Source organism: Sapajus apella, unplaced genomic scaffold (genome assembly GCF_009761245.1).
Source record: "Sapajus apella isolate SASKATOON/1434 unplaced genomic scaffold, GSC_monkey_1.0 scaffold144, whole genome shotgun sequence".
Classification (NCBI taxonomy): Eukaryota; Metazoa; Chordata; class Mammalia; order Primates; family Cebidae; genus Sapajus; species Sapajus apella.
Window position 1 is genome coordinate 792,227 of NW_022437084.1, and position 27,649 is coordinate 819,875.

The following is a 27,649-nucleotide window of genomic DNA, read 5'->3' on the forward strand; positions in this document are numbered from 1 at the left end:
GAATGATGAAGGTAAATCGTATGTTCCAATTGAGCATATCACAGAGGAGCTAGGATCTTTAAAACAGTGGCAACTCTCCAAGGTGACAGACTATAGACAAATTTAAGGGTTCTTATCTAAAATATCCAAAAGGATCTCACCTTTATTCATCTTACATGCTGTCCTTTATTTTTAGAGAATGAAGTTATTTTGTTTTTTTTAATTGGGCTTATTCTGTGAATCCTATTCCTTCTCTGTTCTGCCCCTCTTATGACAGAAATGAGGCTCTATTCAGGTTTTAAAAAGTTTTTTTTTTTTTTTAGAATAGTACTAATCCTCAGAATTTCTTTCTGGTAGCTCCTTTTCTTCAACAACAAAAGTAATTCTGATCAATTGTCCACTGGGTTATTCACGCACCTTCATTCATCTTCCAAAAATCTACATATAATTAATTTCTATCTGCTAGGGTATATACAATTGCCTACAAACTATCACGGAATTTATAATTTAGGTAGAGATAAGACATGAACACTTTTTAGAAAAGTATTCATATCCTGTTTTATGTAAGGAAAATTGAGTCTTTTCCTCTTCCCACTCCAAATAATAATATGTACCTTGAACAAGAAATTATCAGGACAATTTGATCTTTATATTATATGTCTTTTTCAACTGATACAGGCATATGTATTTTTAAACTACAGTTTCAACTGATACAGGAATATGCATTTTTAAACTACGGTTGCATGTATAAACTATACATGCATATAATCCAGCTTTTTAAAAATGCTGGCTTGACATTTTGTTTTGTTTCCCACTGCCGTCATCCACAGTTCCTAGATAAAGGAAACATTTTCAGGTAAAGAAAGTGGATCACACAAACTATTCCGAATGGCGTGTATGCCAACAATAAGACAAACCATAGGGTTAGGATTAGGACTACCTTCTAAATTAAGAGCATGGCCAATCATAAGTTTTGAACTTAATTCCTCTGGGGTGATATTTATAAAGTTAAACACATCAAAACTTGTTGTGTTACATTATTAAATACATATTTCCTTTTGAAGAACTTCAGTAGTCTGAAATAACAAGTGAAGAAATTTAAAATCAAAGAAACACAAGAGATAATCATATAATGATCTTGGTTGGGAATAGAAAACTCATGCCAAAAATGGGGGAAGGGGCACATTGTGTTATAAATTTAACCAATGATGTGTAACAGTGACAACCCGTTAATTAGTCACTGACATATCAACTAGTGAGTCAAGGTATATTGTCTTAAAAAACACATCCTGTATATTATCTGCTGTATAATGATGTTAGATTTGCAATCAAAATCTCTAAAATACCCATTTCACAGGGCTTATTTGCTTCGTGTGTTCTTTCATATTTTGCTGAAGATGTTCTAGGTACTATTTTCATAGTTTTATTTCTATATGATTTTCTCTGAGGATAAGGCAGAATGTACCACTAGCAACCCTGCCACATTCACAGCCTTCAAAGGTCTTCCAACTGTTCCTTATGTAAAGCCTCTAATACCTACTGGGGTATTATTTCTGAACAAGGACTTTTCCATGATCATTATATTTCTACCAACTATAAGCTCATTGATGATCACTAATCAGAGGATCTATCTTCCCATAAAAGACTTTCCCAGTCTCTACCTCATACTAATTTTCTCTGAGTATATGCTTATCAGCCATAAGATTTTACTCAAGGGCTTTCCACCTTGAATGTATCACAGTTTGTTCCTGTGTGTGTTTTGTGACATATGATGTAATTGATCACTGAAAGCACTACCACATTCACTGCATTCATAAGGTTTTTCTGCTGTGCAAATTCTACTATCTGCTAAGAGTGAACTTCTGGCAACAGGCTGGCTCACAATGGCTACTTTGCTATCTGCTTGGAACTCACTGTTACTTAATGAAGTCTGAGCTGCCACAGAAGGCATCTGCACAGTCACCAAGTTAACAGAGTCTTTATCCTGTATGAGATCACTTGTATGTGATGAGCTATGACTTTCCGAGAAAGGATTTTCCAATTTGACTAAACCTACACATTTCTCTCTTGCATGCAGCATTCCCTTATGATAAACTAGGCATGACAAGTGGGAGAAAGCTTTCCCACAATCAGAGCATCCATAGGGTCTCTCCCCTGTATGAGTTCTTCGATGTCTATTGAGACATGATTTATCTCTGAAAGCTTTCCCACAGTCACTGCACATATAGGGCTTCTCTCCTGTGTGAATTCTCTGGTGATTAATGAGACCCGACTTGTGTGAGCAGGATTTTCCACACTCAGTACATACAAAGGGTGTCTTTCCTGTGTGAAATCTCTGATGGGATATTAAGCATGTCTTCTGGCTGAAGCCTTTCCCACATTCATTGCATACGTAGGGTTTCTCGCCGGTGTGAGTACGTTGATGAATAAGGAGATTGCCCTTTTGGATGAAGCCTTTTCCACATTCATTGCATATATAGGGTTTTTCTCCAGTATGAGTTCGCTGATGTACAATGAGATTTCCCTTCTGAATGAAGCCTTTTCCACAGTCACTGCATATATATGACTTCTCTCCTGTGTGAGTTTTCTGATGTGCATTGAGCTGTGATTTCCAGCGGAACACTTTGTCACATTCAGTGCATTCATAGGGTTTCTCTCCTGTATGAGTTCGCTGGTGTTCAGTGAGCCTGGACTTTCTGGAGAATGCTTTCTCACACAGGCTGCATCCATGTGGTTTCTCTCCTGTATGAACTCTCTGATGATTAATGAGTCGAGACTTCTTGATGAAGCCTTTTCCACAATCACTGCATACATAGGGTTTCTCTCCTGTATGTATTTTCTGATGTGCAATGAACTGTGATTTCCAGCGAAATGCTTTGTCACAGTCAGTGCATTCATACCGTCTCTCTCCTACATGAGTTTTCTGATGTTCAGTGAGCCTGGACTTTCTAGAGAAGGCTTTCCCACATATACTGCATCCATGAGGTTTCTCTCCAGTATGAACTCTCTGATGATCGATGAGTCGAGACTTCTTGAGGAAAGCCTTCCCACACTCAGTGCATTCATGGGGTTTATCTATCTTTTGAGTTTGCTGATGCTTAATGAATTGTGAATTTGTATTCACAGAATTTCCATATTTGGGGAAGTTCATTTCATTATAAAATTGTTCATGCTTGTCATGAAGGAAGGATTTTCCATCTCCATTAACTTCATCAGAATTCTTGATTTCATCCCTTTTGTTCTGGTTGACTAAACTTAAATTTGATTTCAGTATTTTCCCATGTAAGTCAAATGTATCATAATTTTGCCTTAAATGAAAATCACTTTTCCTCTGATGAATGATGTTTCCAAATGCATTATGTTTATGGCATTGTTCCACTCTCTTCAGACATCTTTGGTTTTGTGAGTGCATCTGAAAATTATTGTCAACTTTCTTGATTTCTAGGGAAGAAGAGAACAATACACCTTTCCATGAGCATGGGAAAGAACTACTTCATAAACAGCTTTGCACAGGCTGGCTCTTCTGACCACACCATTACCACGGTTTTAAAAAACTCCAAGTAGATGTGCGCATTGTCACTTGGACAAGAATAAACCATTGTAAGTTAAAGAAAACAAAAGGTAAAAGCAGTCAGTGTATAAACAAAGTAAGTTTCTCAGGAAATGGCAAGTTAATTCCCGGTCAGACTCATGCCAGAAACCTTACCATCGTCTTTCATTTGTATGTTTCTCTCATACCCTTTGTCTACTTCAATAGGAAATTCCATATGTCCTCCTTCATAAATATACAGTAATCCCTCCTTATCTATGGGTGATATATTCCAAGACCCCCCCATAGATGCCTGAAACTCTGAATCATACTAAACCCTGTATCTGTTATGTTTTTTCCTATACAGTGCATACATACCTATAATAAAGTTTAATTTGTAAACTAGGCACAGCAAAAGATTAACAATAACAAATAATAGAAGAATTATAATAGGCCAGCATCACACTCTTGAGCTTTGGAGGCCTTATTAAGTAAAACAAAGGTTTCTTGAACACAAGCACTGTGATACCATCATAGTTGATCAGATAACCAAGATGGCTACTAAGTGACACAGGTGGGGAAGGTATACAGCATGGATATGCTGGATAAAAAAGTGATTCTTGTCCCAGGATGGAACAAGATGGTGCAGGATTTCATACTCCTTGGAATGGTGAGCAATGTAATTAAGAATTATTTATGCCAGGCACGGTGGCTAATACCTGTAATCCCAGCACTTTGGGAGGCCGAGGCAGGTGGATCACCTGAGGTTGGGAGTTCGAGACCAGCCTGACCAACATGGAGAAACCCTGTCTCTACTAAAAGTACAAAATTAGGCAGGCATGGTGGCACATGCCTGTAATCCCAGCTACTCAGGAGGCTGAGGCAGGAGAATCACTTGAACCCAGGAGGCAGAGGTTGCAGTGAGCTGAAATTGCACCACTGCACTCCAGCCTGGGCAACAAGAGCAAAACTCCATCTCAAAAAAAAAAAAAAGAATTGTTTATTTCTAGAATTTCCCATTTAACATTTTCAGACCATAGTTGACCACAGGTAACTGAAACCATGGAAAGAGAAACTGTAGATGAAGGGTGACTCCTATATTCTGAAACTGACTAAAACTCGCCCCCTCTATCTAGGTGTAAGATAATCACTCTGTCTGGTACTATAGCAATAGCCTCCCAAGTGGATTTCAGGCTTCAACCTCTTCTTCTCCTATATGTTTTCTACAAAGTAGTCAAAGTGATCCTTTTAAATATAAATTGCATCATGTCACTTTTCTACTCAGAACTCCCTCATGTTTCCTCATCTCAAAATTTTTTAAAAAATCAAGTCATTAAAATGTCCTTGAAAGGTCATATATGACCTGTCTACCTCAAACTCTAGATCCCATCACACTGTCCTTATCTTCATATTATCTCCAACCACTGCCCCTCTTGTTCACTTCTCTGTATTTACACAGGCTTCCTTGAAGTTCCTCAAATACACACCTGCCTTGGGTCTTTGGACCTGCTATTTTGTCTACCTGGAAGGTAATTCACCCGAGGGACATACTCACATCTCTCTCATTTAGCTGCTCAAAGGCATCTCACCAAAGAGCCATTCCCATTCCCAGCATCCCTCATTATGCTTTGTTACTGACCTTCCAGGATTTTTCACAAGACCTTTATCTATTCTGATCAATTTCATGCCTCTTCCTTTTAGCACGTAATCTCTAAGAAGAATTTTGTTGTTGTTAATTGATGTTCACAGTTGTCAGGGCCCATATGTAATAGGCTATCAAAAAATATTTAAGGCAATGAAACAAGAAAAGTTTCACATGTACAGGACACATTGGGAAAGACTACTTCAAATGTAGTGCTTTAAATATAGTTGGCTTTGAATTTAAGAAAAGGAAAGCAAACTCTGTGTAGGCAAGATGATACTATATCATGGTGATTCAACTAGAATATCACTTGACAGAAGAGAAATTTCCATCTTACATGACTGCTATGATTCACTGGGACTTAGTGCCATCAGAAGATGGTAAGAACAGAAAAACTTTAAGGAAATAAGTCTAGCATATAATTTAAGAGAAACTAAATAATGGTATGATAGAATGTATTGTTAGGAAGAATGAAAGAAAAAGAAAACAAAAAAAGAGAAACTAAATAATGGGCAGAATTAATGATTCCAAAAGGAAATTGAAGCAAAGCAGTCATGAGGTTTAGTAATCTGGTTTGGGTTGGAAACAGAATGAGAATTCTTCAAAAATCAACCGAAAGCACAAAAACCTTAAATAAGGGAGCTGAGGAGGCAGGGAAGTTTCAAGGTAACCCCACAGTGGTCAGGATCAACTCAGGGAATTGACATGTAAGTGGGTAAAAAATATGGTAGAAACATGTAAGTTAGGAAATATTAAGGGAGATGTCAATCTGAGAGTCTCCATAGAAAATAAGAACTTAATTCATTAGAATGAAGGAAACTTTTAAAGAATATGAGAACAGAGCAAAATAAATGGAAAACAGAACATCTGGAGGACCTCAGAGTGGGAGAAAAAAGAGAAGCTAAGAAAGCATATATATGCAAAGCAACAGACCAGGTTACTAAGAGGGCACAGGGTGTAAGATAGGGTGGGAAGACCTTAGGGAAAAAAAATCAGCATTCTCTAAAGGGGCAGAAAGGTGCAGTGGTCAGGAGAGAGTGCTGAGATCCAAGATTGTTCTTTGGAGACAGTCATGGAAGGAGGAAATTCACAGCAAGGGAAGTAGAAGGAACAGGTGGTAATGCTCTGATGGGGGGAAAACAAGAAATGATGAGATTTCAGAATCCTAAAAAGGAAGAAATCCTGAGAAAAACAAATCAAACCTAGATTAAATAAAGAATGATGAGAGGCTGGGTGCGGTGGCTCACACCTGTAATCCCAGCACTTTGGGAGGCCGAGGCAGGTGGATCACGAGAGATCAGAGTTTGAGACTAGCCTGGTCAACTTGGCAAAACCCCGTATCCACTGAAAATACAAAAATTTAGCTGGGCATAGTGGCAGGTGCCTGTGATCCCAGCTACTAGGGAGGCCAAGACAGGAGAATCACTTGAACCCGGGAGGCAGAGGATGAAATGAGCTGAGATCACACCACTGGACTCCTGCCTGAGCAACAGTGAGATTCTGTCTCAAAAAAATAAAAAATAAACAGTGTTGAAATCCAAGAGGATATAAAGAGGTGGATGTTCCTCTACACACCTGAAGGAAAAAGAGCTTTTGTATGAGGATACATGGAGGCTCTGTCCACGCAGCCTTAGATTCCCTCACAGCTCAGACACCGCTGAACAACTATCACGTGACTTGTTCAGCCACCCGCCTTGCGGGCTCTGACCCTGAACTCACCTGGACAGATTTGGCTGTGGATTTCATTTTCTGTTGTCCATGGTTCTCCTTGTTCTAACATGGAGAGCACATCTGGCTTGCTGGCTTGATACCCTGTTCATAGAAAATGACAACTTAGGCTCACTGAATTGAGCTGTGGTCTATCAACATGGGACCATGTTTTGTTTTGGGAATGATGTAATTTATGTGCCTGCAAAGCAAAGGGATTTTCTCTCTAAAGGGGGCACATTATCCTCTTTTATCTGGGGCCAGGGAGGGGACAGAATGTACCACTTCAGAGCACCACAAGCCCTTCAGAGCTTCTGAAAACCAAGAAAGCAAAGGCCTTTGATTGGGTACCCTCTGACACAGGGCAGCTGTCCTCACCCACTGACACCAGGTTGCTATAGTTCTCTAACATCACGTCCCGGTACAGGTCCTTCTGAGATGCGCCCAGGAGCTGCCACTCCTCCAAGGTGAACTCCACAGCCACATCCTCCAGAGTCAGTGATTCCTGTAATAAGAGAGTCCTGCTTAGTATGAAGTGTTTCTCTTTTATTCATATGCAAGAAATGTGAAGGACATTGTTCTGCTCATTTTCACCAAATATTTTCACCTATATATCTAGGTGCTGTAAAAATATACATTGTGATAGAAGCAAAATCTATGTATATTCAAAATCTATCTCTAGCAAAATATTCTGTAACTGCAATTATCCATCATTTAACAAATCAGATGTTTCTATAAGAACTGATTATTTAATCCTCTTGTTAATCCTCTTTTCTTTTTGAGCACATATTTGCCAGGCACTAAATATATTTTAGCAATATCAGGATGAATAAAGCATATTCCTTTATTTGCAATGAATCTTCAATGAATTTTCATATGCACTATCAGAATCAACCAGGAAGAAACCCCAGACACTACAAGATATTACATGACAAATAAGCATATTTTATATGTTAGGAGGAATAAAAGAATCTTTCCAAACATGTCCAAAGAACAAGAGACAGTTAAGTATTATTACCCTCTACTGCTAAACGTGACTGGCTTAAAAAATAAATAGGCCAGGTGTGGTGGCTCAAGCCTGTAATCCCAGCACTTTGGGAGGCCTAGGTGCACAGATCATCTGAGTGGCGAAACCCCATCTTTACTGAAAATACAAAAATTAGCTGAGCATGGTGGTGCATGCCTGTAATCCAGCTACTCAGGAGGCTGAGGCAGGAGAATTGCTTGAACCCAGGAGGTGGAGGTTGCAGTGAGCCAAAATTGTACCACTGCACTCCAGCCTGGGCAACAGGCTCAAAAATAAATAAATAACAATAAAATACACAGATCAATAATTTTTTAAAAATAGATAATATTATTCAAAAACCATTCACACACATATAGTTTTTAAAGTGTTTATATTTACATTATCAGGCATATTAGCAGCATAACTGAAGAGATCTACTTATAGTGAATTGGTAAGCAGATCTGAAAAAACTACCAAAGATGCAGCAAAAGGACAGAATGATACAATATATAAAAGACAGATTAATAAAGACAGAGGCTAGGTGAGGTCTAGTATTTACTCATTGTGTTTGTGAAAGAGAAAATACAGTAATGGAAAGGTACTATCCAAAGATCTAAGGGCTAAGACAGATACATCTCTAAATATATATACATACATAGAAATATATGCAAACATGTATACATGTATGTTTATTCATGTGTCACTTAATAACAAGGATACAATCTGAGAAATGCATCATTAGGCAATTCTGTTGCTCAACCATCCCAGAGTGTGCTTACTTAAACCTAGATGGTACAGCCTATTACATGCCTAAGCTCTGCAGTATAGTCTACTGCTCCCAGGCTATACACCTATACAGCATATTGCAGTACTGAATATTGTAGGGAATTATAACACAACGGTAAGTACTCATGTATCTAAACGTATCTAAATATATTAATAGAACAGATACAGTAAAATATGGTATAAAAGATAAAAATGGCGCTGGCCATGGTGGCTCACACCTATAAATTGCAGCACTTTGAGAGGCTGAGGCAGGACTGCTTAAGCCCAGGAGTTTGAGGTTACGATAAGCTGAAAAGCCCCACTGCAGTCCAGCCTGGGCAACAGAGTGAGGCCCTGTCTCTAAAAATAAAGATTAAAAAATGGTACATCTGTACAGGGCATTTATCATAAATGGAGCTTGCAGGACTGGAAGTTGCTCTGGGTACACTGGTAAGTGAATCTGAAGGCCTTGGATGTAACTGTACACCACAGTGGACTTAAAAAATGTGTGTATACTTAAGCTGTACTAAATTAAAAAAAAATAGTGTGCTACAATGTTCCAAATCACTTGGCAATATTTTTCACCTCTTTTATAATCTAACGGGACCACTGTCCCATATGTGATCTGTCACTGACCAAAACATCATTATACAACACATGACTGTATACAGATGATATGGTTTGGATTTGTGTCCCTGCCCAAATTTCATGTCATATTTGGAAGAGGGGCCTGGTGGGAGGTGTGGATCTTGAGGCAGATTTCCCCCTTGCTGTTCTTGTGATAGTGAATGAGTTCTCACAAGATCTGATGGTTTGAAAATGTCACTTCTGCCGGGCGCAGTGGCTCAAGCCTGTAATCCCAGTACTTTGGGAGGCCGAGGCGGGTGGATCACGAGGTCAAGAGATCGAGACCATCCTGGTCAACATGGTGAAACCCCGTCTCTACTAAAAGTACAAAAAATTAGCTGGGCATGGTGGCCCGTGCCTGCAATCCCAGCTACTCAGGAGGCTGAGGCAGGAGAATTGCCTAAACCCAGGAGGCGGAGGTTGCGGTGAGCCGAGATCGCGCCATTGCACTCCAGCCTGGGTAACATGAGTGAAACTCCGTCTCAAAAAAAAAAGAAAATGTCACTTCTTCTTTCACTCTCTCTCTCCTGCCTCTATGTGAAAAAGGTCCTTGCTTCCCCTTCACCTTCCTCCATATTTGTAGTTTCCTGAGGCCTCCCAGTCATGCTTCCTCTTAAGCCTGTGGAACTGTGAGTCAATTAAACCTCCTTTCTTCTAAGCGCCATGCAATAGTGACACCTCTTGGGAACTGATCTACTTTCTCCTGAGAGTCAGTACATATCCTGTGACCAAGGACTCTCTGGATGTGATGACAGAGACATTAGACAGAAGGTGACAGCTTCTAGAACCCACAGGATGCTCCAGTCACACATTAGGTTCCAGCACTAGTCATTTTGTGTGAATTCCACTGTGCTGTTTTTACTCACACACTTCTGATACCAAATGTGTGGGCTTTTGCTCACATCAAGCAATTCTCCAATTCTCTAACATCAAGTAGGTGTCCAACAATTAGATTCAATTCTGACACCAACCCCTGGAAGACCCCATAGGTTAAGGTTTCAGTCCCACAAGACCAGCCCCATTTCAGACACCAGTTGCAAGTGTGAGGTCTCCAGGTTACAAAGACTTCTTTCCCTGGGCTACTAATGTGGGGATTTCTGCAACCGACCTTCAGGTTTAATAATCTACTAAGGAAAGCACTTTGCTATTACTGCTTTATTTACAGTTCAGGAACAGCCAAATGGAAGAGCTGCACAGGGCACAGTATGCTGGAGTATGGGGATAAACTTCATGCTCTCTCTGCATGCGCCAGCCTCCCAGAAGCTTGATGTGTTTTCCAGCCCCACTCTCCAGACCCCTCTGTTTAGAGGTTTTATCTTACACAGGCATGGGTGAATAAATCATTGGCCACTGGTGACTGAACTCCATCTCCAACATCTTTCTGCTCCCTGGAGATTAGGGGTAGGACTGAAAGTTCCAAGCTTCTAATCAAGGCTTGGTCTTTCTGGCAACCAGCCTCTACCCTGAAGCTACCTAGGACTCTACCAAGAGTAGTCTCACTAGAAAAAAGAGGACTAGGCATGATGGCTCACAGCTGTAGTCTTAGAACTTCGGGAGGCGAAGGTGGACGAATTGCTTCAGCTGAGGAGTCTAAGACCAGCCTATGGAACATGGTGAAACCCCATCTCTACAAAAAAATACAAAAAATTAGCTGGGCCTGGTGGCACACACCTGTAGTCCCAGCTAGTTGGGAGGCTGAGGGGATGATCGCTTGAGCCCAGGAGGCCAAGGCTGCAGTGAGCCGAGACTGCACCACTGCACTCCAGCCTCGGTGTCAAAGTGGGACCCTGTCTCAAAAAAAAAAAGACGCTTATAATTCAAGAAATTCGAAGACTTTTAGGAGCTCTATGCCAAGAACTGCAAAGACCAAATATCTTTCTATGATACCACGTGTGAGCAATATAGTCCTGATCCTACTTTGCCTAGATGTTGAAATCAGAATCTAAATTTACCGAAGCACAAATTCCGGTTTACCAATTTATACTTTTTCACTTAATTCAATTGACTTTTAAAGTTGCCCAGAAATCGATCATGTGATGAAGAAAAAAATAAAACAAACCAAAAGTCACCTGGGATGTGATCATTTTCTCCTGTTACCAGGAAACAGCCAGTAAGTAGGATGCTGCGTCTGTAGTCTCTCCTTGAACTGCCTTCAATTTCTGGCTAAAAATCTTGGTCTCTGGCGCATTACATCCCTGCAAAGGATCATATCCAGGTCCTGGACCTCCTCCTCACCTCACTTGATGTGTCTTGCTTCTGGAGTCAGAACCTGTGGATTGAAGAATACATTTATTTGAGTGTACATTCCCTGCAGGTCCAGGTGCTGTCATTGCTGCTGTGTACTCACCTTAATGCAAGGCCATCTTTAACTGTCCTTTTATTTGGGGCCCCAGAAGTTTTTAGCCACCCTGGGGCAACAACAAATCCTAGGGCAACAAAACATAACATTCTACATGTATGAGCAATACATCTATAACCTGTTTTTCTTCTGTAAAATGGAAGTAGAGTGACTGTGAGGGGGGGGGTGGGAACGGAGAACCAGCACCAACATGATGCTGAAACACCAAGGGACTTCCTAGATCGGGTTTTAGAAAAAGGACAGAGAAGGTGAGGATTTGGGTATTTATTTCTTTAAAACCACATTGTTCACATGCTTGATTAAAAGTCATCATACACCTCACATGTAGGCATGCCTCAGTTTGAAGACAAATATGCTAAGCCAAGCAGAGGCACTATCTTATTTGATTTCTCATTATTACCTACTGCATTATATCCTTATAAAGTAACATTAATTTCCATTCCAATATTATCCTAAGGCTTACAGATTTAACTATATTGTCCAAAAGCAGAAGTAGAATCTGAACCCACGTGGCCTGTCTCTAAGAACATGACCTTAGCCACTCACTACTGAATTCCTTTGGGCCACATGCTGTCATCACGTCTTAGCTCTCTTTGTTACTACCTTGAGGTAGTTTCATTCTGGACATATAATCTGACCTTCTGAAATCAGCGCTGCCAACAGTCACATAGGCAACTACCTGTTTCCATAAAGACAAATGGAAAAGCTGCACGCAACACCCCTGGCCTGAAAGCAGCAGGTCAGAGAGTGGCAGCCCCAGAGGCTTTCTTTAGGCCCAATTCTAAAACTTAAGTAAGAGACTTACATGATGCTCTCACCATGAGCTTTCCTTCTGCCTGGGAGGAATCATTGTGACAAGCTCTCAGTGGTCCTCCTGCATGCTCCAAACCCACAGGGCCTGCACTGACTCCTCCTCTAACCCACAGCTGCAAATGCTCCCTTTCCTTCTGCAATCTCAGAAGCACATAATTGTTGCAAGATACTTCACACTTTTCTTCTTAGAATGCCATCAGTGGAAAGGTGCAGAACCCAAATGATATAACATTCATGAGCAGAAGGCGGTAGATGCAACATTTCAGTGACATCCAGGGTGTGTATTTCAAATGGCAAGGCTTCCTTTCCCAATAGCTTCCACAGCCCTTTTCCCAGGAATATCTGAAGGCTGTTGTTCTGCTTTACAAGTTTTTGAGAAATGCCCATTACTTTTCCAACCTGAGTGAGTTCCAAAACAGGAGGGGGCATGTTGCATAGGTCTTTCAGGTAGTTAGAATAGACAACAAACAATTTTTTATTTTTATTTTTGAGACAGGGTCTCACTCTGTCACCCAGGCTGGATTACGGTGGTGAGATCACGGCTCACTGTAGCCTCAGACTCCTAGGCTCAAGTGATCCTCTCACCTCAGCCTCCCAAAGTGCTGGGATTACAGGCATGAACCACTTCACCCAGCTAAACAAAATTCTTTGTAAATAAAGTCTATTCTGTTCCCTCCAGGGCCTGAGTCCAGGATCCCACATTGGGAATGGTGCTCGCAATCTTCAAGACCATCTCAGAGGTGGGGAGGGGGTGGAGCAAAGACAAGTAAAAATGGCACAAAACTTTCCTACAATCCACCAACCACAAAAACATTATGCTAAATGAAAATGCCAGACACTCAGGTGCAGTGGCTCACACCTGTAAGCCAGCACTTTGAGAGGCCAAGGGAGGTGGACTACTTTGAGCTCAAGAGTTCAAGACCAGCCTGAGCAACATGGGGAAACCTCATTTCTACAAAAAGTTTCAAAAATTAGCCAGGCATGGTGGTGTGGGCCTGTAATCCCAGCTATTAAGGTGGTTGAGGCAAGAGAATTGCTTGAGCCCGGGAGGCAGAGGTTGCAGTGAGCCAAGAGTGTGCCACTGAACTCCAGCCTCGGCAATAGAGTGAGACCCTGTCTCAAAAAAAGAAAAAAAAAAAAAAGAAAATGCCAGGCACTAAATGTCACATTATATGATTTCATTTATTTAAAATACCCAGATTAAGTAAATGCATAACGACAGAAAGTACAATGGCCGGGTGCAGTGGCTCACGCCTGTAATCCCAACTTTGGGAGGCCGAGGTGGGCAGATCACCTGAGGTCAGGAGTTCAAAACCAGCATGACCAACATGGAGAAACCCAGTCTTTACTAAAAATACAAAAGTAGCCTGGTGTGGTGGCGTGCACCTGCAATCCTAGCTACTTAGAGCCTGAGGCAGGAGCATCGCTTGAAACCGGGAGGTGGAGTTGCAGTGAGCTGAGATCACACCATTGCACTCCAGCCTGGGCAACATGAGTGAGACTCCATCTCAAATACACACACGCACACACAGACACACACACACACACAGAGCACAAGGGTGGTTGCCAGGGTCTGCTGGAGGGGAGAATGTGAAGTGGCTGTAAGTGGTGGTTGTACAATATTGTGAATATACTAAGAGCGACTTCATTGTTGACTTTAAAATTGTTAATTTTATGTCTTGTGAATTTTACCTCAATTTCAAAAATTCGATACATCCTATAAAAGTTCTATGAAACAATAAAAGTACATTCTCTAAAGTCAAAAGCAGTATCAAAGATGAACAGGGTCACTAACACTATCTTAACTATTCTAGAAATGCTACCCAATTAGTTTGATAATCAAGTATAAATAACATTAGAGAAGAGGAAACAAATTATGTGACAGTTTTATAGATTCAATTGAACACATATAAAAAATAAATTTTTAGTCAGATTGATGATTTTATATCTAAAAATTGCAAGCATTCCAAAACAGACATACTTCTTTATCAGTATTAAGTGACTAAAGAATTTTGGAAATAACACTTTGTATTGAATACTTTTAATTGAGATATTACTAGAACCCAAAAATCCACTTTGAAAATTTTTGCAGAGGAAATAGTGATACATGCATGCAAAGTTGTTGTAAAGCATTTAGGTCTATTAATAGAGGATTAATTGGCTGATTATAAGTATGCACATCCAGTGAAGTGGAGCTATCTAGCTATTAAAAATACTTATAATCTATATTTAGTAAAAATACATGTATCTCAGCTATGTATATCATAAGCACATGAAAAGTGGCTCAACATAAGTCTCCAAAGAAATGCAAATCAAAACCATAATGAGATACCACCTAACACCCACTAGAATGTCTGCAATAAAAAAAAATCTAACAAGTGTTGGTAGGTATATGGTGGCATGGAAACCCTCAAGTATGACTGGTGGAAATGTTAAATGGTGCAGCCACTTTGGAAAAGTCTGGTAGTTCCTCAAATGGTTAAACACACCATATGACCCAACTCCATTTCTAGGTTTATATATAGTAAAAACAATAACAGCTTACACACAAATGTTTATAGCACACTGTAATAGCCGAAAAGGGGAAACAACCCAAAAGTCCATCAGCTGATGAATGGATAAATATAAGGTGCTATATCCATACCATGAAATACTATTTTGGCATGAAAAAGAATGAAGTACAGATACATGCTATAACACAGACAAACCTGAAAATCATTATGCTACGTAGGCCAGGCGAAGTGGCTCACGCCTGTAATCCCAGCACTTTGGGAGACCGAGACAGGTGGGTCACCTGAAGTCAGGAGTTTGAGACCAGCCTGGGCAATGTGTTGAAACCCGATCTCTACTAAAAATACAAAAATTAGCTGGGCGTGGTAGCATGTGCCTGTAATCCCAGCTACTCAGAGGGCTGAGGCAGGAGAATCGCTTGAATTTGTGAGGCAGAGATTGCAGTGAGCCCAGATTGCGTCACTGCACTCTAGCCTGGTCGACAGAGTAAGACTCTGTCTCGAAAAAAAAAAATCATGCTATGTGAAGCCAGTCACCAAAGACCACACATTTTATTATAGCAATTACATAAAATGTCCAGAATAAGCAAATCTATAGAGACAGAAAGTAGATTAGTGGTTAGTTACGGCAATGCAGAGATAGGGAGTGGTAACAAAAAGGTATGGGGTTTCTTTTCAGGTAACGAAAATGTTCTAAAATTGACTTTGGTGATGGCTGCACATAGTGAAAGCCACTGAATTAGATAGTATGTGATTAATAGACTTGTAATTAGGAAAAGCTGACACTAGAACTTTATGATAAACATACTGAAATATTTAGGGGCAAGTGTATGAATGTCTGCAACTTACTTTGAAATGCACCAAAAAACAAAGCAATATTTTACAAGCTGGATTAATGTGACCAGGCGAGGTGGCTTGCACCTGGAATCCCAGCACTTTAGGAGGCCAAGGAGAGAGGATCACTTGGGGCCAGGAGTTCAAGATCAGTCTGGGCAGCATAGTGAGATGCCATCTCTATAAAAAGAAAAAAATATGGATTAATGATGAGTAGAAAGATGATATATAGATAGATACGTAATAAAAGAAACACAATAAAATGATAACATCCAGGTGGTAGGCATACAAGCATTCAATTGTAAAGTTCTTTAAATCGTGTTATGTTTGAAAATTTTTGTAACCTGGAGAACAGGGAAGTTTGTTCAGTAAGGTGACCAAAAACAATGTAAATATTTTCTAAACTAATTGCTTTTCTATGTAAGAGTAAATTAGAGCAGAACAGAAAGGTTGGAAATAAAAACACACTATCTACAATTGCAAAAAAATTAAAAACCAAGGTGCAGATAAGCATCAGGGAGCAACATGTTTGGGTAAACATAGAATCATAACCAGTTCTTAAAAGTCATAAGTGAACTTTTTAAGTCTTAAAATTCTATCTAAATATATTCATATACTTAGTGATTCAAGTCACAATGGTCAGTTTTACCTCTTAATGGTATACTATTACAGAAATCTTAAAAAAAATTTTTTAAACAAAAACTGTAAGAATGTTTATAATATAAAATTAAATATGGCATATTATTCCAGTGTTTCAGCAGTTTATCTGATTTGTAAAAATCAAGCATAGAAAACTGAAATTGAAATACATAAAAATGTTATCAAAAGTCATCACTGGGGAACATATTTTGGGATAAGAGAGATGTTATTTTACTTGTGTCAGAACCTGAAATAAAGTTTACATACATTCACACAGTAAACTTGAGGAAGAAGGATGAAAATCCTTATTTTTATTAGAAGCCTTACCATTTTCTTTTGCTTTTTCCTTTTTGTTTACTTTTTTTTTTTTTTTTTTTTTTTTTGAGACAGGGCCTTGCTCTGTCACCCAGGCTGGAGTGCAGTGGCTCAATCATAGTTCACTGCAGCCTAGACCTACCCGGGGTCAGGTGATCCTCCCACCTCAGCCTCCGGAGTAGCTGGAACTACAGGCAAGGGTCACCACACCCAGCTAATTTTTGTATTTTTTGGAGAGACAGGCTATGTTGTCCAGGCTGGTCTCCAACTCCTGGGCTCAAGCAATCCGCCTACTTCGGGCTCCCAAATGTTGGGATTATGGGCGTGAGCCACAACACCAGGCCACCTTACCATTTTAGATTTGATTAATCTTTGATCTCCCCTAAAGCTTCCTATTTACCAGGATGAGAGGAAGGAGAGATGTGAGAAATCAAAGGAGATTTGTACACTAGTCCTTGTGGGGAAACTTAAAGGGACTGAGATGGAATGTACCATTTGGACCTCAACACACACACCAATCTGAATGCCCCGACTGCCAAAGCCTTCATATGCGTCTCCACGACTGTCACATCTAGACTTTGCTAACACTGGTCACACCCCCTTGGATTAATCCCAAAACTTGGACCACATACCCAGGTTCATTGACCATGAGCCCGGGCTTGTCCTCACTGAGCCACATATTAAATCCTGATTACAGCCTAAAGCGAAGCCAAAGTGGGAAGATCGTTTGAGGCCAGGAGTTGGAGACCAGCCTGGGCAACATAGTGAGACCCCCGTCTCTGAAAAAAAATAAAAATAAAATAAAATAATATGGGCGTGGTGGCGCTCACCTGCAGTCCCAGCTACTTGGGAAAGCTGATCCTGAGCTCAGTTGAAAGGTCACCTGAGCCCCGGGAGGTGGAGGCTGCAGCGAGCCACGATCGCGCCACTGCACTCAAGCCTGTGTAACAGAGCCAGACCCTGTCTCAAAAATGAAAAATAAAACCCCAAATCGGCGGCAGACACTGTTTTCCTTGACAAAACCACTCCTCACTCCAGCCCTCTATCACTGAGCCCTACAGAGTAAACCGCAAAGACACCAAACCCTGACCACGGACTTCCAAGCGTTGCTCTGGGCAGACCCTGACCACTGACCCCTGGGATCCCTCAGGGCTGACTCCGGAGGCGCCCCAACCCCAATACCCCGACTCCCTCTTGCTCCCGCTTTCCCCAAAAACTTCACGGCTACGTACTACACGGGCGCCCACAGACACCCTCCTCCCCTCCTCCAGCTCCCTAGACAGACCCACACACAGACCTGATTTTGCGGGGAACCCAGCGAGACTTCCCAGAACCTGCACTTTCCTTACTCAATTCTTCCACTTCTGGGCCCTTACCGAGACTCCAAGCCGGTCTACGGCGGCCGAAGAGAGTCTGAAGTTGCAGGTGTACGGAGCACGGACGACTGGAAGGTAAGAAGTCCGCGTCCTCTCGTCGCTGATCCTGGAGGCGGCCATCTTTAAATACTGCATGTACGGAAGGTAAAGTGGACCTTTTCTGCCCAAGTATCCAGGGATGGCTTGGGATGGTGACGAACCCCATATTTTGGCATCTAAACCCTGCGCCCCAACTTTCATTGATTTTCAGAGGCTCGAGCTTAGCCAAGACAAACATGGGACGGGCTACGTCCACCTTAGCGGGATAGGGAGAAAAGTCATCCGCTTTGCACAAAGAATGACGGGAATGACACAATCGGCGCGGCCATCTTAGAAGTTAGGTGTCCGTACAAGTGAAAACGCTTTCTCCGCGGAGGAAAAAGGGCAAAGACACCCTAAGGCGTATATCGCGAAAACGCTTCTAGCTACGGGTGGAGGGCAAGAGGGAGATTTTGAGGACAAAAAGCGTCTGGAGAAGCAATTGAGGTACGGGGAAAGCGTTCACCCCGTCAACGGAAAGTGACAAAACAGCGACTGGCGAGAACGTCGTTTACATTTGAGGGACACGGTCACCGCCCAGTGCAGGTAGAGCGCAGCCACTAGCCAACCAGAAAAGGGAATCCAATAGGGGAGGCGGGAATTTTCCTTGCGAGAGAAGAAGGGTCTTCTCTCTGCTAGAGGTGGAGTCAATCTTAAGGTCGGGGCTCTCTGAGAACCAAATGCCTCAAATTCTGGAAGGAATAAATAAGATGACTCTGGGAGAATGAAAAGTTGTGCAAGCCCAGGCGCGATGAGGCGCACCTGTAGTCCCAGCTACTGGGGAGACAGAGGCTGGAGGATCGCTTGAGCCCAAGAGTTCCAAGCCGCAGTGAGCTGTGATTGCACCTATCAATAGGCACTGTACCACACAGCCTTGGCAACCCCTTCATTAGAAAAAAAGAAAAAAAAAAAGTTGTACAAGGAAAAAATAATCGGCCGGGCACGGTGGCTCACGCCTGTAATCCCAGCACTTTGGGAGGCCGAGGCGGGTGGATCACAAGGTCAGGAGTTCGAGACCAGCCTGGCCAAGATGTTGAAACCCCGTCTCTACTAAAAATACAAAAATTAGCTGGGTGCGGTGGCACGCGCCTGTAATCCCAGCTACTCAGGAGGCTGAGGCAGGAGAATCGCTTGAACCTGGGAGGCAGAGGTTGCAGTGAGCCGAGATCGCGCCATTGCACTTCAGCCTGGGTGACAGGGTGAGACTCCGTCTCAGGAAAAAAAAAAAAAAAAGGCCGGGCGTGGTGGCTCACACCTGTAATCCAAGCACTTTGGAGGCCAAGGTGGGCGGATCACCTGAGGTTGAGAGTTCAAGACCAGCCTGACCAACATGGTGAAACCCTGTCTTTAAAAAAATAATCATAATCATAGGATAATACCTGACTGACCTATAAATATTATTTACATATTAATCATAACGTAAATTCTAATTCTGATCCAACCTAAATCAAGACAGTTCTGTTGGAAGAATGAGAAGGAAATTCCTGCGTGTAATGGAGTGTTTATGTTTCTAACAGAGTTTTGACAGTCCTTCATGATAAATCTATAGAAAATGCCCCAAAATGAAAACTCCATTTCGGAAACATACATATGTTACTTAAAATATAAAATCTGTGAAGAGTAAAAAGCTTTGCAGAACTATTTGACTCCTTAGTAGAATTGCAAAATAAAAGCAAGAACCCCTATGACTCAGGAATTCCACTCCTAGTTATTTACTCAAGAGTAATCAAACTATATGTCCTCACAAAGACTCACAAGAATGTTCATAGTACCTTTATGCATAATAGCCCCCAACAGGAAACAGTCCAAGTGTCCATAGGCAGAGGAATGGATAAGCAAATTCTAGTGTAATCATACCCTGGAATACTACTCAACAATAATAAAAGAACAAATCATAGATGTATGACCCAACATAGATAAATCTCAACCAACTTACTCTGAGGAAAAGAAGCCAGGCAGAAAGAAGAGAGAACATGTTAAATGATTCCATTTACATGGAATAACAAGTGTGGTGAGATGTGGGAGAATTGGAACCTTCACATACTGCTGGTGGAAATGTAAAATGATGCAGCCACTTTGAAAAATAATCTGGCAGTTCTTCAAATGGTTAAACATATTGACCATATGATCCAGCGGTTTCACTCCTGGGTTTATACCCAAGAGAAATAAAAACATGTGACCACACAAAAATGTGTGTATGAATGTTTATAGTAGCATTATTTATAACAGCGCAAAGTGGAAACAACTCAAAACATCCATCAGCTGATGAAGGAAAAAATAAAAGATACTACATCCATACATTAGAATATTACTCAGGTATAGAAAGGGATGAAGTGCTGAAGCATGCTACAACATGAATGAACCTTGAAAACATCCTAAAGGAAGAAGCCAGCCACAAAAGACTGAATATTATATGATTGATTGTATGTATATGAAATGTCCAGATAGACAATCTAGAGGTGGAGGGAATGGCAGGATTAACAGGTGTTAATATACATAGTATGAATAAGAAAAAGATAACCAATATAAAATTGAAAAAACTGAAATAAACAAGCAACTTATAAAGTATGAAATAAAACTAAGGTAAGATTTTTATTCATCCTTAAGACTGGCAAAGATTAAACGACCAAGGTTGTGAGGAAATATGCATTCCAACAGACTTAGCCTTTCTAAGCCTTTTTTAAATATGCAGAGTGAAGGTAATACTTATGTTCACCATCTACAGCTTTTATAGTATTATGTAAGATAAGCAATTATTATGCTTGGCATAGGTGCCTATTCAAAAAATGTGAATACACTTAATAAATATTAGCTAGTAGTTTTCAGTGGAGTTCTTGGGGAACAATGGATAGCAGCTAGTATGGTATATACATTAATAGAACTTTTTTTGGACAACAATCTGGAATTATGTACTCAAATGTTTCATTTTCTTTGGATCAGCAATTCCAATTCTAATAACTTAGTAGAAATTATTGATTTGAGATACAGCGTCCACAAAAATTTCTACCAACCCTTTCTGGGATCCAACTTGGTCAACAGCAAAGCCCCGCCCTTTCCACCCTCTACTGTCCCAAACCCTGTACTGTTCCCCAGAAGCATTCCTAGAGATCGTAGCACCTGCTCCCCACTCCGTAAGGGACGTCGCTCTTTTCCTTCGGAATATGTACACTTTCTCCAAGATGGCCGCCCCCGACGTAACCCGGCTTCGTACTTACAAGCGACAAAACATAGCAGGCCATACTGCGCTTGGTGCGTCTTGCCGGAGAGGATTGGATACGCGTTGTACAGAGACGGGATGGCGCATGCGCCTCGCCGTTGGCCACGCTCCCATTGGACTCAATGCGGACCAATAAAGTTATCGTGGCCAGGGAAAGATGTACGGCCAATCTTTCAAGATGGCGGCCCCCACGTGTATCAGCTACGAGGGCGCGGCCATACTCCCGCGCGGTGTCTTTGTCTAAAAGACCCGAAAGCTGAATCGAAGGGGCTACAGGTGATGACTGGAAGGCTGCAGACTCGGAGGCTCCAGAGGTTAAACTTGACCATTGCGGTGGAGCGGCCGGGCTTGTGAGTCTGAAGCAGAAGTGATGGACCGGGGCTCTTGCGACCCAGCTGCTGCGCCCAGGATCTTTTAAGGGGTCTCAGTTTCGCGTTCGGGGAGCGGAATCAGGAGCTGGGTTTGTGGAGATTTGAGATTTATGTTAGGGGAGTCTGTGGGGGTCCATGAGGGTGGGGAAGCGGAATAGTAGGGAAAGTTGCCAGCTTTTCTCAGGTTGGGATTGGAGTGGGCTGGAGAGATTGGCCTGGGCTACAAGAAGGACGTTAGTGCTTGGGGTTAGCCTTTGCAGGGGAGGTCAGGGATTGGAGCGACCTTGGAGGCAGATCTGTGTTTGGAGTGATCCACAAGGTGATTCAGTGATTGTGATTTTCCCGGGATGTGATTGAGGTATTCAAAGATACCCAATTGTAGAAAATTGGGTGTCTTTGGGGGGGTGTATCAGTACCTTAAGCCTTCTCGGGGAAGTTCAGTTCTTGGGACAAAGCTGAAGGGCGCGATGTCAACAATGGAGACATCCTTGGGGATAAGTCAGTGTTTATGCCCAAAGATAATAACCCCTGTTCTTCGCAGGGTCACTAATTGGAGTGTCCAACACGTGAGGTCCGTGGCTGAAATCTCCTTGAGTTAGATTAGTATTTGAGGCATCTTTGGAGATGGTCAGTGAATTGGGTGGCCTTGTAGGGAGGTCAGGGTTGGGGCAGCCTTTTTTTCTTGCGTTTGAGGGTGTTCAGGAGTTACTAAGAGTTATGAGGGTCTGAGTGCTTGTGTCTCGATAGACTAGTGATAGTTTCCCTGTAGGAATCAACTAGAATGATTTGGGGTGGCCTTGCAGCTGATATTTTCAGTATGATGTAGGCAGGCATGGGTACCAAAGAAATTCATAGGGGATTTGGAGCTTCGGAAGTCTTTGATTTTGCAAGGCACTGGGATTTTAAAGTCCCACTGACTTTTCATAGGTTAAGTTAGTACCTTCTTCAAAATCTGCCTTCCAACTTCCTCTTGTACTCTGAGTCACTCCCCTATTCTTCACAACAATGAAAAGTGATTTGAAATGACCAAAGTCTAAACAGAAATGCATATTATGAAAATTGTGGTGTCTGGCCCTCTGGTCCTCAAACTTATTATGTGTTTTCTTTTTTTTTTTTTTTTTTTTTTTGAGACGGAGTTTCGCTCTTGTTACCCAGGCTGGAGTGCAATGGCGCGATCTCGGCTCACCGCAACCTCCGCCTCCTGGGTTCAGGCAATTCTCCTGCCTCAGCCTCCTGAGTAGCTGGGATTACAGGCACGCGCCACCATGCCCAGCTAATTTTTGTATTTTTAGTAGAGACGGGGTTTCACCATGTTGACCAGGATGGTCTCGATTTCTTGACCTCGTGATCCACCCGCCTCGGCCTCCCAAAGTGCTGGGATTACAGGCGTGAGCCACTGCGCCCGGCCTTAATTTGTCTTTATTCAATAATAAACTAATCTGATGTTGGGTACCAGCCCCAACCCTGTTCGTGGGTGCCCCGAGCCCCGGTGGTGACGAGGGATTGAGAAAGGAAATAAAGACGAAGACACAGAAATAGAGTTAAAGAGTGGGTCCAGGGGACCAACGTGAAGTGTGAGGACCACGTTGGCCCCGAGTTCTGCTTTCCACAGGTTTTCATTAGGTGCACACACTCGTTAATTGAGGGGTGGAAAGCAAGTGGGGGTTATTGGGAGAGGCCTTGAAAATGTTGTGGAGCAAGATAGCAACGGGGAGAAGCGTGCATCATTAGAATACAATGAAACAGGTGGTCTTCTGAGAGAAGCTAATCTAGTACACCTCGTTTTACCACTGATCGTTATCGATATGCACCTGCACCTGAACACAGATGGTAGGGCACCACCAGGTCTGACCACACACGATGCATCAGGGGGCTTCTATCTCCTGAGCACTGTGGACACAGGGCAACTGAGATTACCCCAAATTCTGAGAACAGAGGCAGAGCAGGAGATGTTCCATTATCTCTGCCCGCAACGCCTTCCTGCCCTGCCAGCTCCCATCTGCAAAGACCCTCCTGGATCTTGTGAGCAGAGGTCGCCGACCTTTCCCGAGTGCTACACAAGCCCTGTTTACAAGACCCCTGTGCAGACCTCATGTTGGAAAGGAGTTTGTGGGACCAAGGCAGTGTTTTCCTGCCCTGCAGCCACACCGCGGATGTGCCATGGTTAATGGGGCGCTCTCAGACGGTCTAACTTTAGGCCTCCCATTGCCGCTTCTGCGCGTGCTTTTACAAGCTAACAAGCTGTTCTCTTGTGCTGTGCTTTTCATTCACTATTGTTTATTTTGGATATAAACTTCAGTGCACTGCGAACTGTATAAGCTAATAAGCAAATCAAACTTACATTTATTTAATCAGTAATAGTAGAGACAGCATACGTCTGGCCCTGGTCATCTGGGCCCACAATCTCAGCTTACTGTAACTGTTTTACTCTTTAAACTTTTTAATTTTTTTAACTTTTTCACTCTTTTGTAATAATACTTAGCTTAAAATACAAATACATTGTACAACTGTACAAAAAGTTTTCATTTCTTTATGTCTTTATAAACTTTCTTCTATTTTTCTTATTCTAAAAATTTTTTTACACATATTAGCATGGGCCCACACGAGGCCACGATGATTGATATCACTGTCTTCCACCTCTACATTTTATCCTACCAGAAGGTCTTTGGGGGCAGTAGCACACGCAGAGCTGTCATCTTCGATAATCCTTCCTGAAAAACCTGCCTGAGGCTGTTTTACAGTTAACTTTTTTTTTAATAAGTAGAAAGATAAAAATACCCTAAAATAATGATTTAGTATGGCAAGTACAGGAACCAGTAACATAGTCATGTGTATCATTAACAAGAACTACATACCGTCCGTATTACTTGTGCTATATTTTATATGACTGGCCAAGCAGTAGGTTTGTCTACACTAGCATCACTACCGACAACTGAGTAACACATGCTACTACCTTGAGATGGCTACAGCATCACTAGGTGGTAGGAATTTTTCAGCTCCATTATAATCTTAAGGGACCACAGTTATGTGTCTAACCCATCATGGACTAAAATGTTGTTATGACTGTTTCCCTAGTCCAAGTAATTTGCTGCCATATACCAAGCCAGCCCAAGACCTAGAGATGTGAATTTATTTTTATGATCTTCATGGATTCAGTGAGTCAGCAAGTGACACATGGTGATGGCTTCTGTGTTCTGGGGTTCCTCAGGTTCCATAATTTGCTAGAATAACACAGAGCTCATATATTCATGATCTTATTTTATTATATAGAACTGGATCCAAGTTAAAATCAGTGCAGTTGCCCTACCAACTTTGTAGGGCAGGGTCTGGGAGATGCTATGCGGAAGCTTCCAGTTTTGCTCTCACTGTGGAGTCACATGGGCAATGTTTGATTCTCCTAGCCATGATGTATGGCAACAAACATGGAGTATCGCCAGTCCAGGAAGCCCACTTGAGCCTGGGTGTCCAGGGTTTTTATGTGGGTTTAGTTATATGGGTGAGGCTGACCACATGAGTGGCTGACCTCATTCTTCAGCCTCTTCAGAGGCCACCATGCTAAGGTGTAGCCCAAGGCTCCCATCATGCATTGTTAGCATAGACTATCTTGTGTCACCCAAGGCTCCCAGTAAACAAAGACACTCATCAGGAAGTATATTCCAAGGGCTTAGAGTAGGGGTGTCCAATCTTTTGGCTTCCCTGGGCCACACTGGAAGAATTGTCTTGGGCCACACATAAAACATGCTAACATTAACAATAGCTGATGAGCTTAAAAAAAAAAAACCTGAGAAAAATCTCATAGTTTTCAAAGCCCTCCTGGAGGCCAGGCGCAGTGACTCATGCCTGTAATCCCAGCATTTTGGGAGGCCGAGATGGGAGGATCCCTTTAGGGCAGCAGTTCGAGACTAGCCTGGCCAATGTGGTGAAACTCCATCTCTACTAAAAATACAAAAAATCAGCTGGGCATGGTGGTACATGTCTGTAATCCCAGTTACTCCAGAGGCTGAGGCAGGAGAATTGCTTGAACCCGGGAGGTAGAGGTTGCAGTGAGCTGAGATCGCGCCATTTTACTCCAGCCTGCATGACAAGAGCTACTACTTGGGAGGCTGAGGCAGAAAAGTTGCTTGAACGCAAGAGGTGAAGATTGCAGTGAGCCGAGATTGTGCCCCTGCACTCCAGCCCAGGCAACAGGGTGAAACTCCATCTAAAAACAACAAAATAAAACAAAGCCCTCCTCGGCCGTGTGCACCCCATGGTCCACAGGTTGGACAAGCTTGGTTTAGAGGTTACCTCCCAGGGACAGGCAAGGCTGAACCTTTCTTTGGAATGTTCAGCATACGGGCAACCCAGACTCGCCCTGTTAATTCTTTACTGCACGGCTTGTCTTCACACCATGATGTCTTGAATCTCACTCAGCTGGAAGACTCAGAGGTTGGGGACTGGAATCATCTGAAGGCTTCCTCCTGTCTGTATTTGTGCACCAGGCTGGGATGACTTGAAAACTAGGCTCAGCTGAGGCTGTCAACCAGAGCACCTGGGCACGGCCTCCTCATGTGTTGTGGGTGGGCTTCTCACAGCATGGTGCTAGTTCTGAGACAGCCAAGATGCAGCTCCAGGGCCTTTTCTACCTTAGCCTCAGAAGTTATGTTGTGTCACCTTTGTTTCATTCTGTAGGTACAAGCAAGCCACTAAGACTAGCCAGATTCAAGGGGAAGGGAATAGGCTCCATCTCTTGGTATGGGAGTGGCCAGGTGACATAGCAGAAAGTTTTCTTTGCAACGTGAGATATTATTGTAGTCATCTTTGGGAAATGCAGTCTACCATGTGGACACAATAAGAAATTGTTTCCTTCTCTGAAGAGAAAGCTCCTTTAGAAAAGTAAATATTTCGGCCGGGCACGGTGGCTCAAGCCTGTAATCCCAGCACTTTGGGAGGCCGAGGCGGGTGGATCACGAGGTCTAGAGATCAAGACCATCCTGGTCAATACGGTGAAACCCCGTCTCTACTAAAAATACAAAAAATTAGCTGGGCATGGTGGCACTTGCCTGTAATCCCAGCTACTCAGGAGGCTGAGGCAGGAGAATTGCCTGAACCCAGGAGGCGGAGGTTGCGGTGAGCCGAGATCGCGCCATTGCACTCTAGCCTGGGTAACAAGTGTGAAACTCCGTCTCAAAAATAAAAAAAAAAAAAAAAAAGACAATCAGTCTATGGTGTACTTGTTTTCTAGTAGCCTAACCTGAAAGAAAATCATGAACTTATCATTTAACTTCAAGGACTTTATATCGCTTAATGTATAATAAAATAATCTTACAATAGTATATCTCTGTTTCTTGTGACCAGGTCAGTGTCAGTGAAAAGACTGTCTTCTAGATGCTACTGGAATACATACTTGAGGTATGGGTAATCTTGATTTTACACAAAAAATTCACCCTAGCATTCCTAACTCCATTTATCTTTGTATACTTTATAATGTATGAGGAAATATCTGGCATTTAAACTTCATTTAGTGTAGGCAAATTTTTAGTCCAAGTTTCAGCCAGCCAACCAAGTCAACTGTTAGCACCACTCAATTTAGGTCACACACTGAAATTGCCAGTAGAATGTAATCTCCATGAACGAGGGTCTTTGTGCCTGTTTCCAGCTTTTGTGTTCCCAGCACGCACAACAGTGTTTGACACATAATAGGCATTTTATAAACGTTCGTTGGATAAATGAGTGAATGATCAATCCCTTTAAAGGTTCCCTGAGGCAGGTTGTAAAATTATAGGGAGCAGGTTTGGTGCTAGAATTCATCAATTTTTTTTTTTTTTTTTATTTTTTTTTTTTTTTTTTTTGAGACAGAGTTTCACTCTTGTTACCCAGGCTGGAGTGCATTGGCGCGATCT

The 27,649-nt window shown here is 42.1% G+C and overlaps 2 protein-coding genes across 8 annotated transcripts in view; one reads left to right on the forward strand and one right to left on the reverse strand.

Annotated features, from left to right (window-relative positions):
* Positions 1-151: 151 nt before the first annotated feature.
* On the reverse strand, positions 152-27,557 carry ZNF613 (zinc finger protein 613). 3 transcript variants are annotated; one of them, XM_032264358.1, is made up of 8 exons: positions 27,154-27,557; positions 18,102-18,230; positions 17,556-17,665; positions 15,787-15,951; positions 11,325-11,524; positions 7,236-7,362; positions 6,870-6,962; positions 152-3,420 (listed from the first exon to the last, which is right to left on the reverse strand). In XM_032264358.1, exons 5-8 carry the CDS (start codon positions 11,337-11,339, stop codon positions 1,715-1,717), a joined length of 1,941 nt encoding a protein of 646 aa, XP_032120249.1. In that variant the 5' UTR covers positions 11,340-11,524; positions 15,787-15,951; positions 17,556-17,665; positions 18,102-18,230; positions 27,154-27,557; the 3' UTR covers positions 152-1,714. The 3 variants fall into 3 exon arrangements, with proteins under 3 accessions (XP_032120249.1, XP_032120250.1, XP_032120248.1); XM_032264357.1 differs by lacking the exons at positions 17,556-17,665; positions 27,154-27,557 and having other exon boundaries at positions 230-3,420; positions 18,023-18,148; XM_032264359.1 differs by lacking the exons at positions 17,556-17,665; positions 18,102-18,230; positions 27,154-27,557 and having other exon boundaries at positions 15,859-15,900.
* Positions 9,525-27,649, forward strand: part of LOC116540717 (zinc finger protein 577) — a 34,700-nt gene continuing 16,575 nt past the window's right edge. The window contains exons 1-2 of one of the 5 annotated variants that reach the window (XM_032264376.1): positions 18,109-18,176; positions 27,105-27,158. The gene's annotated coding sequence lies outside the window, so the exon portion shown is untranslated. Of the gene's footprint in view, positions 9,557-18,101; positions 18,177-18,263; positions 18,726-27,104; positions 27,159-27,649 lie in introns of those variants that run through there. The other 4 variants (XM_032264375.1, XM_032264379.1, XM_032264378.1 and 1 more) reach the window with 4 other exon arrangements.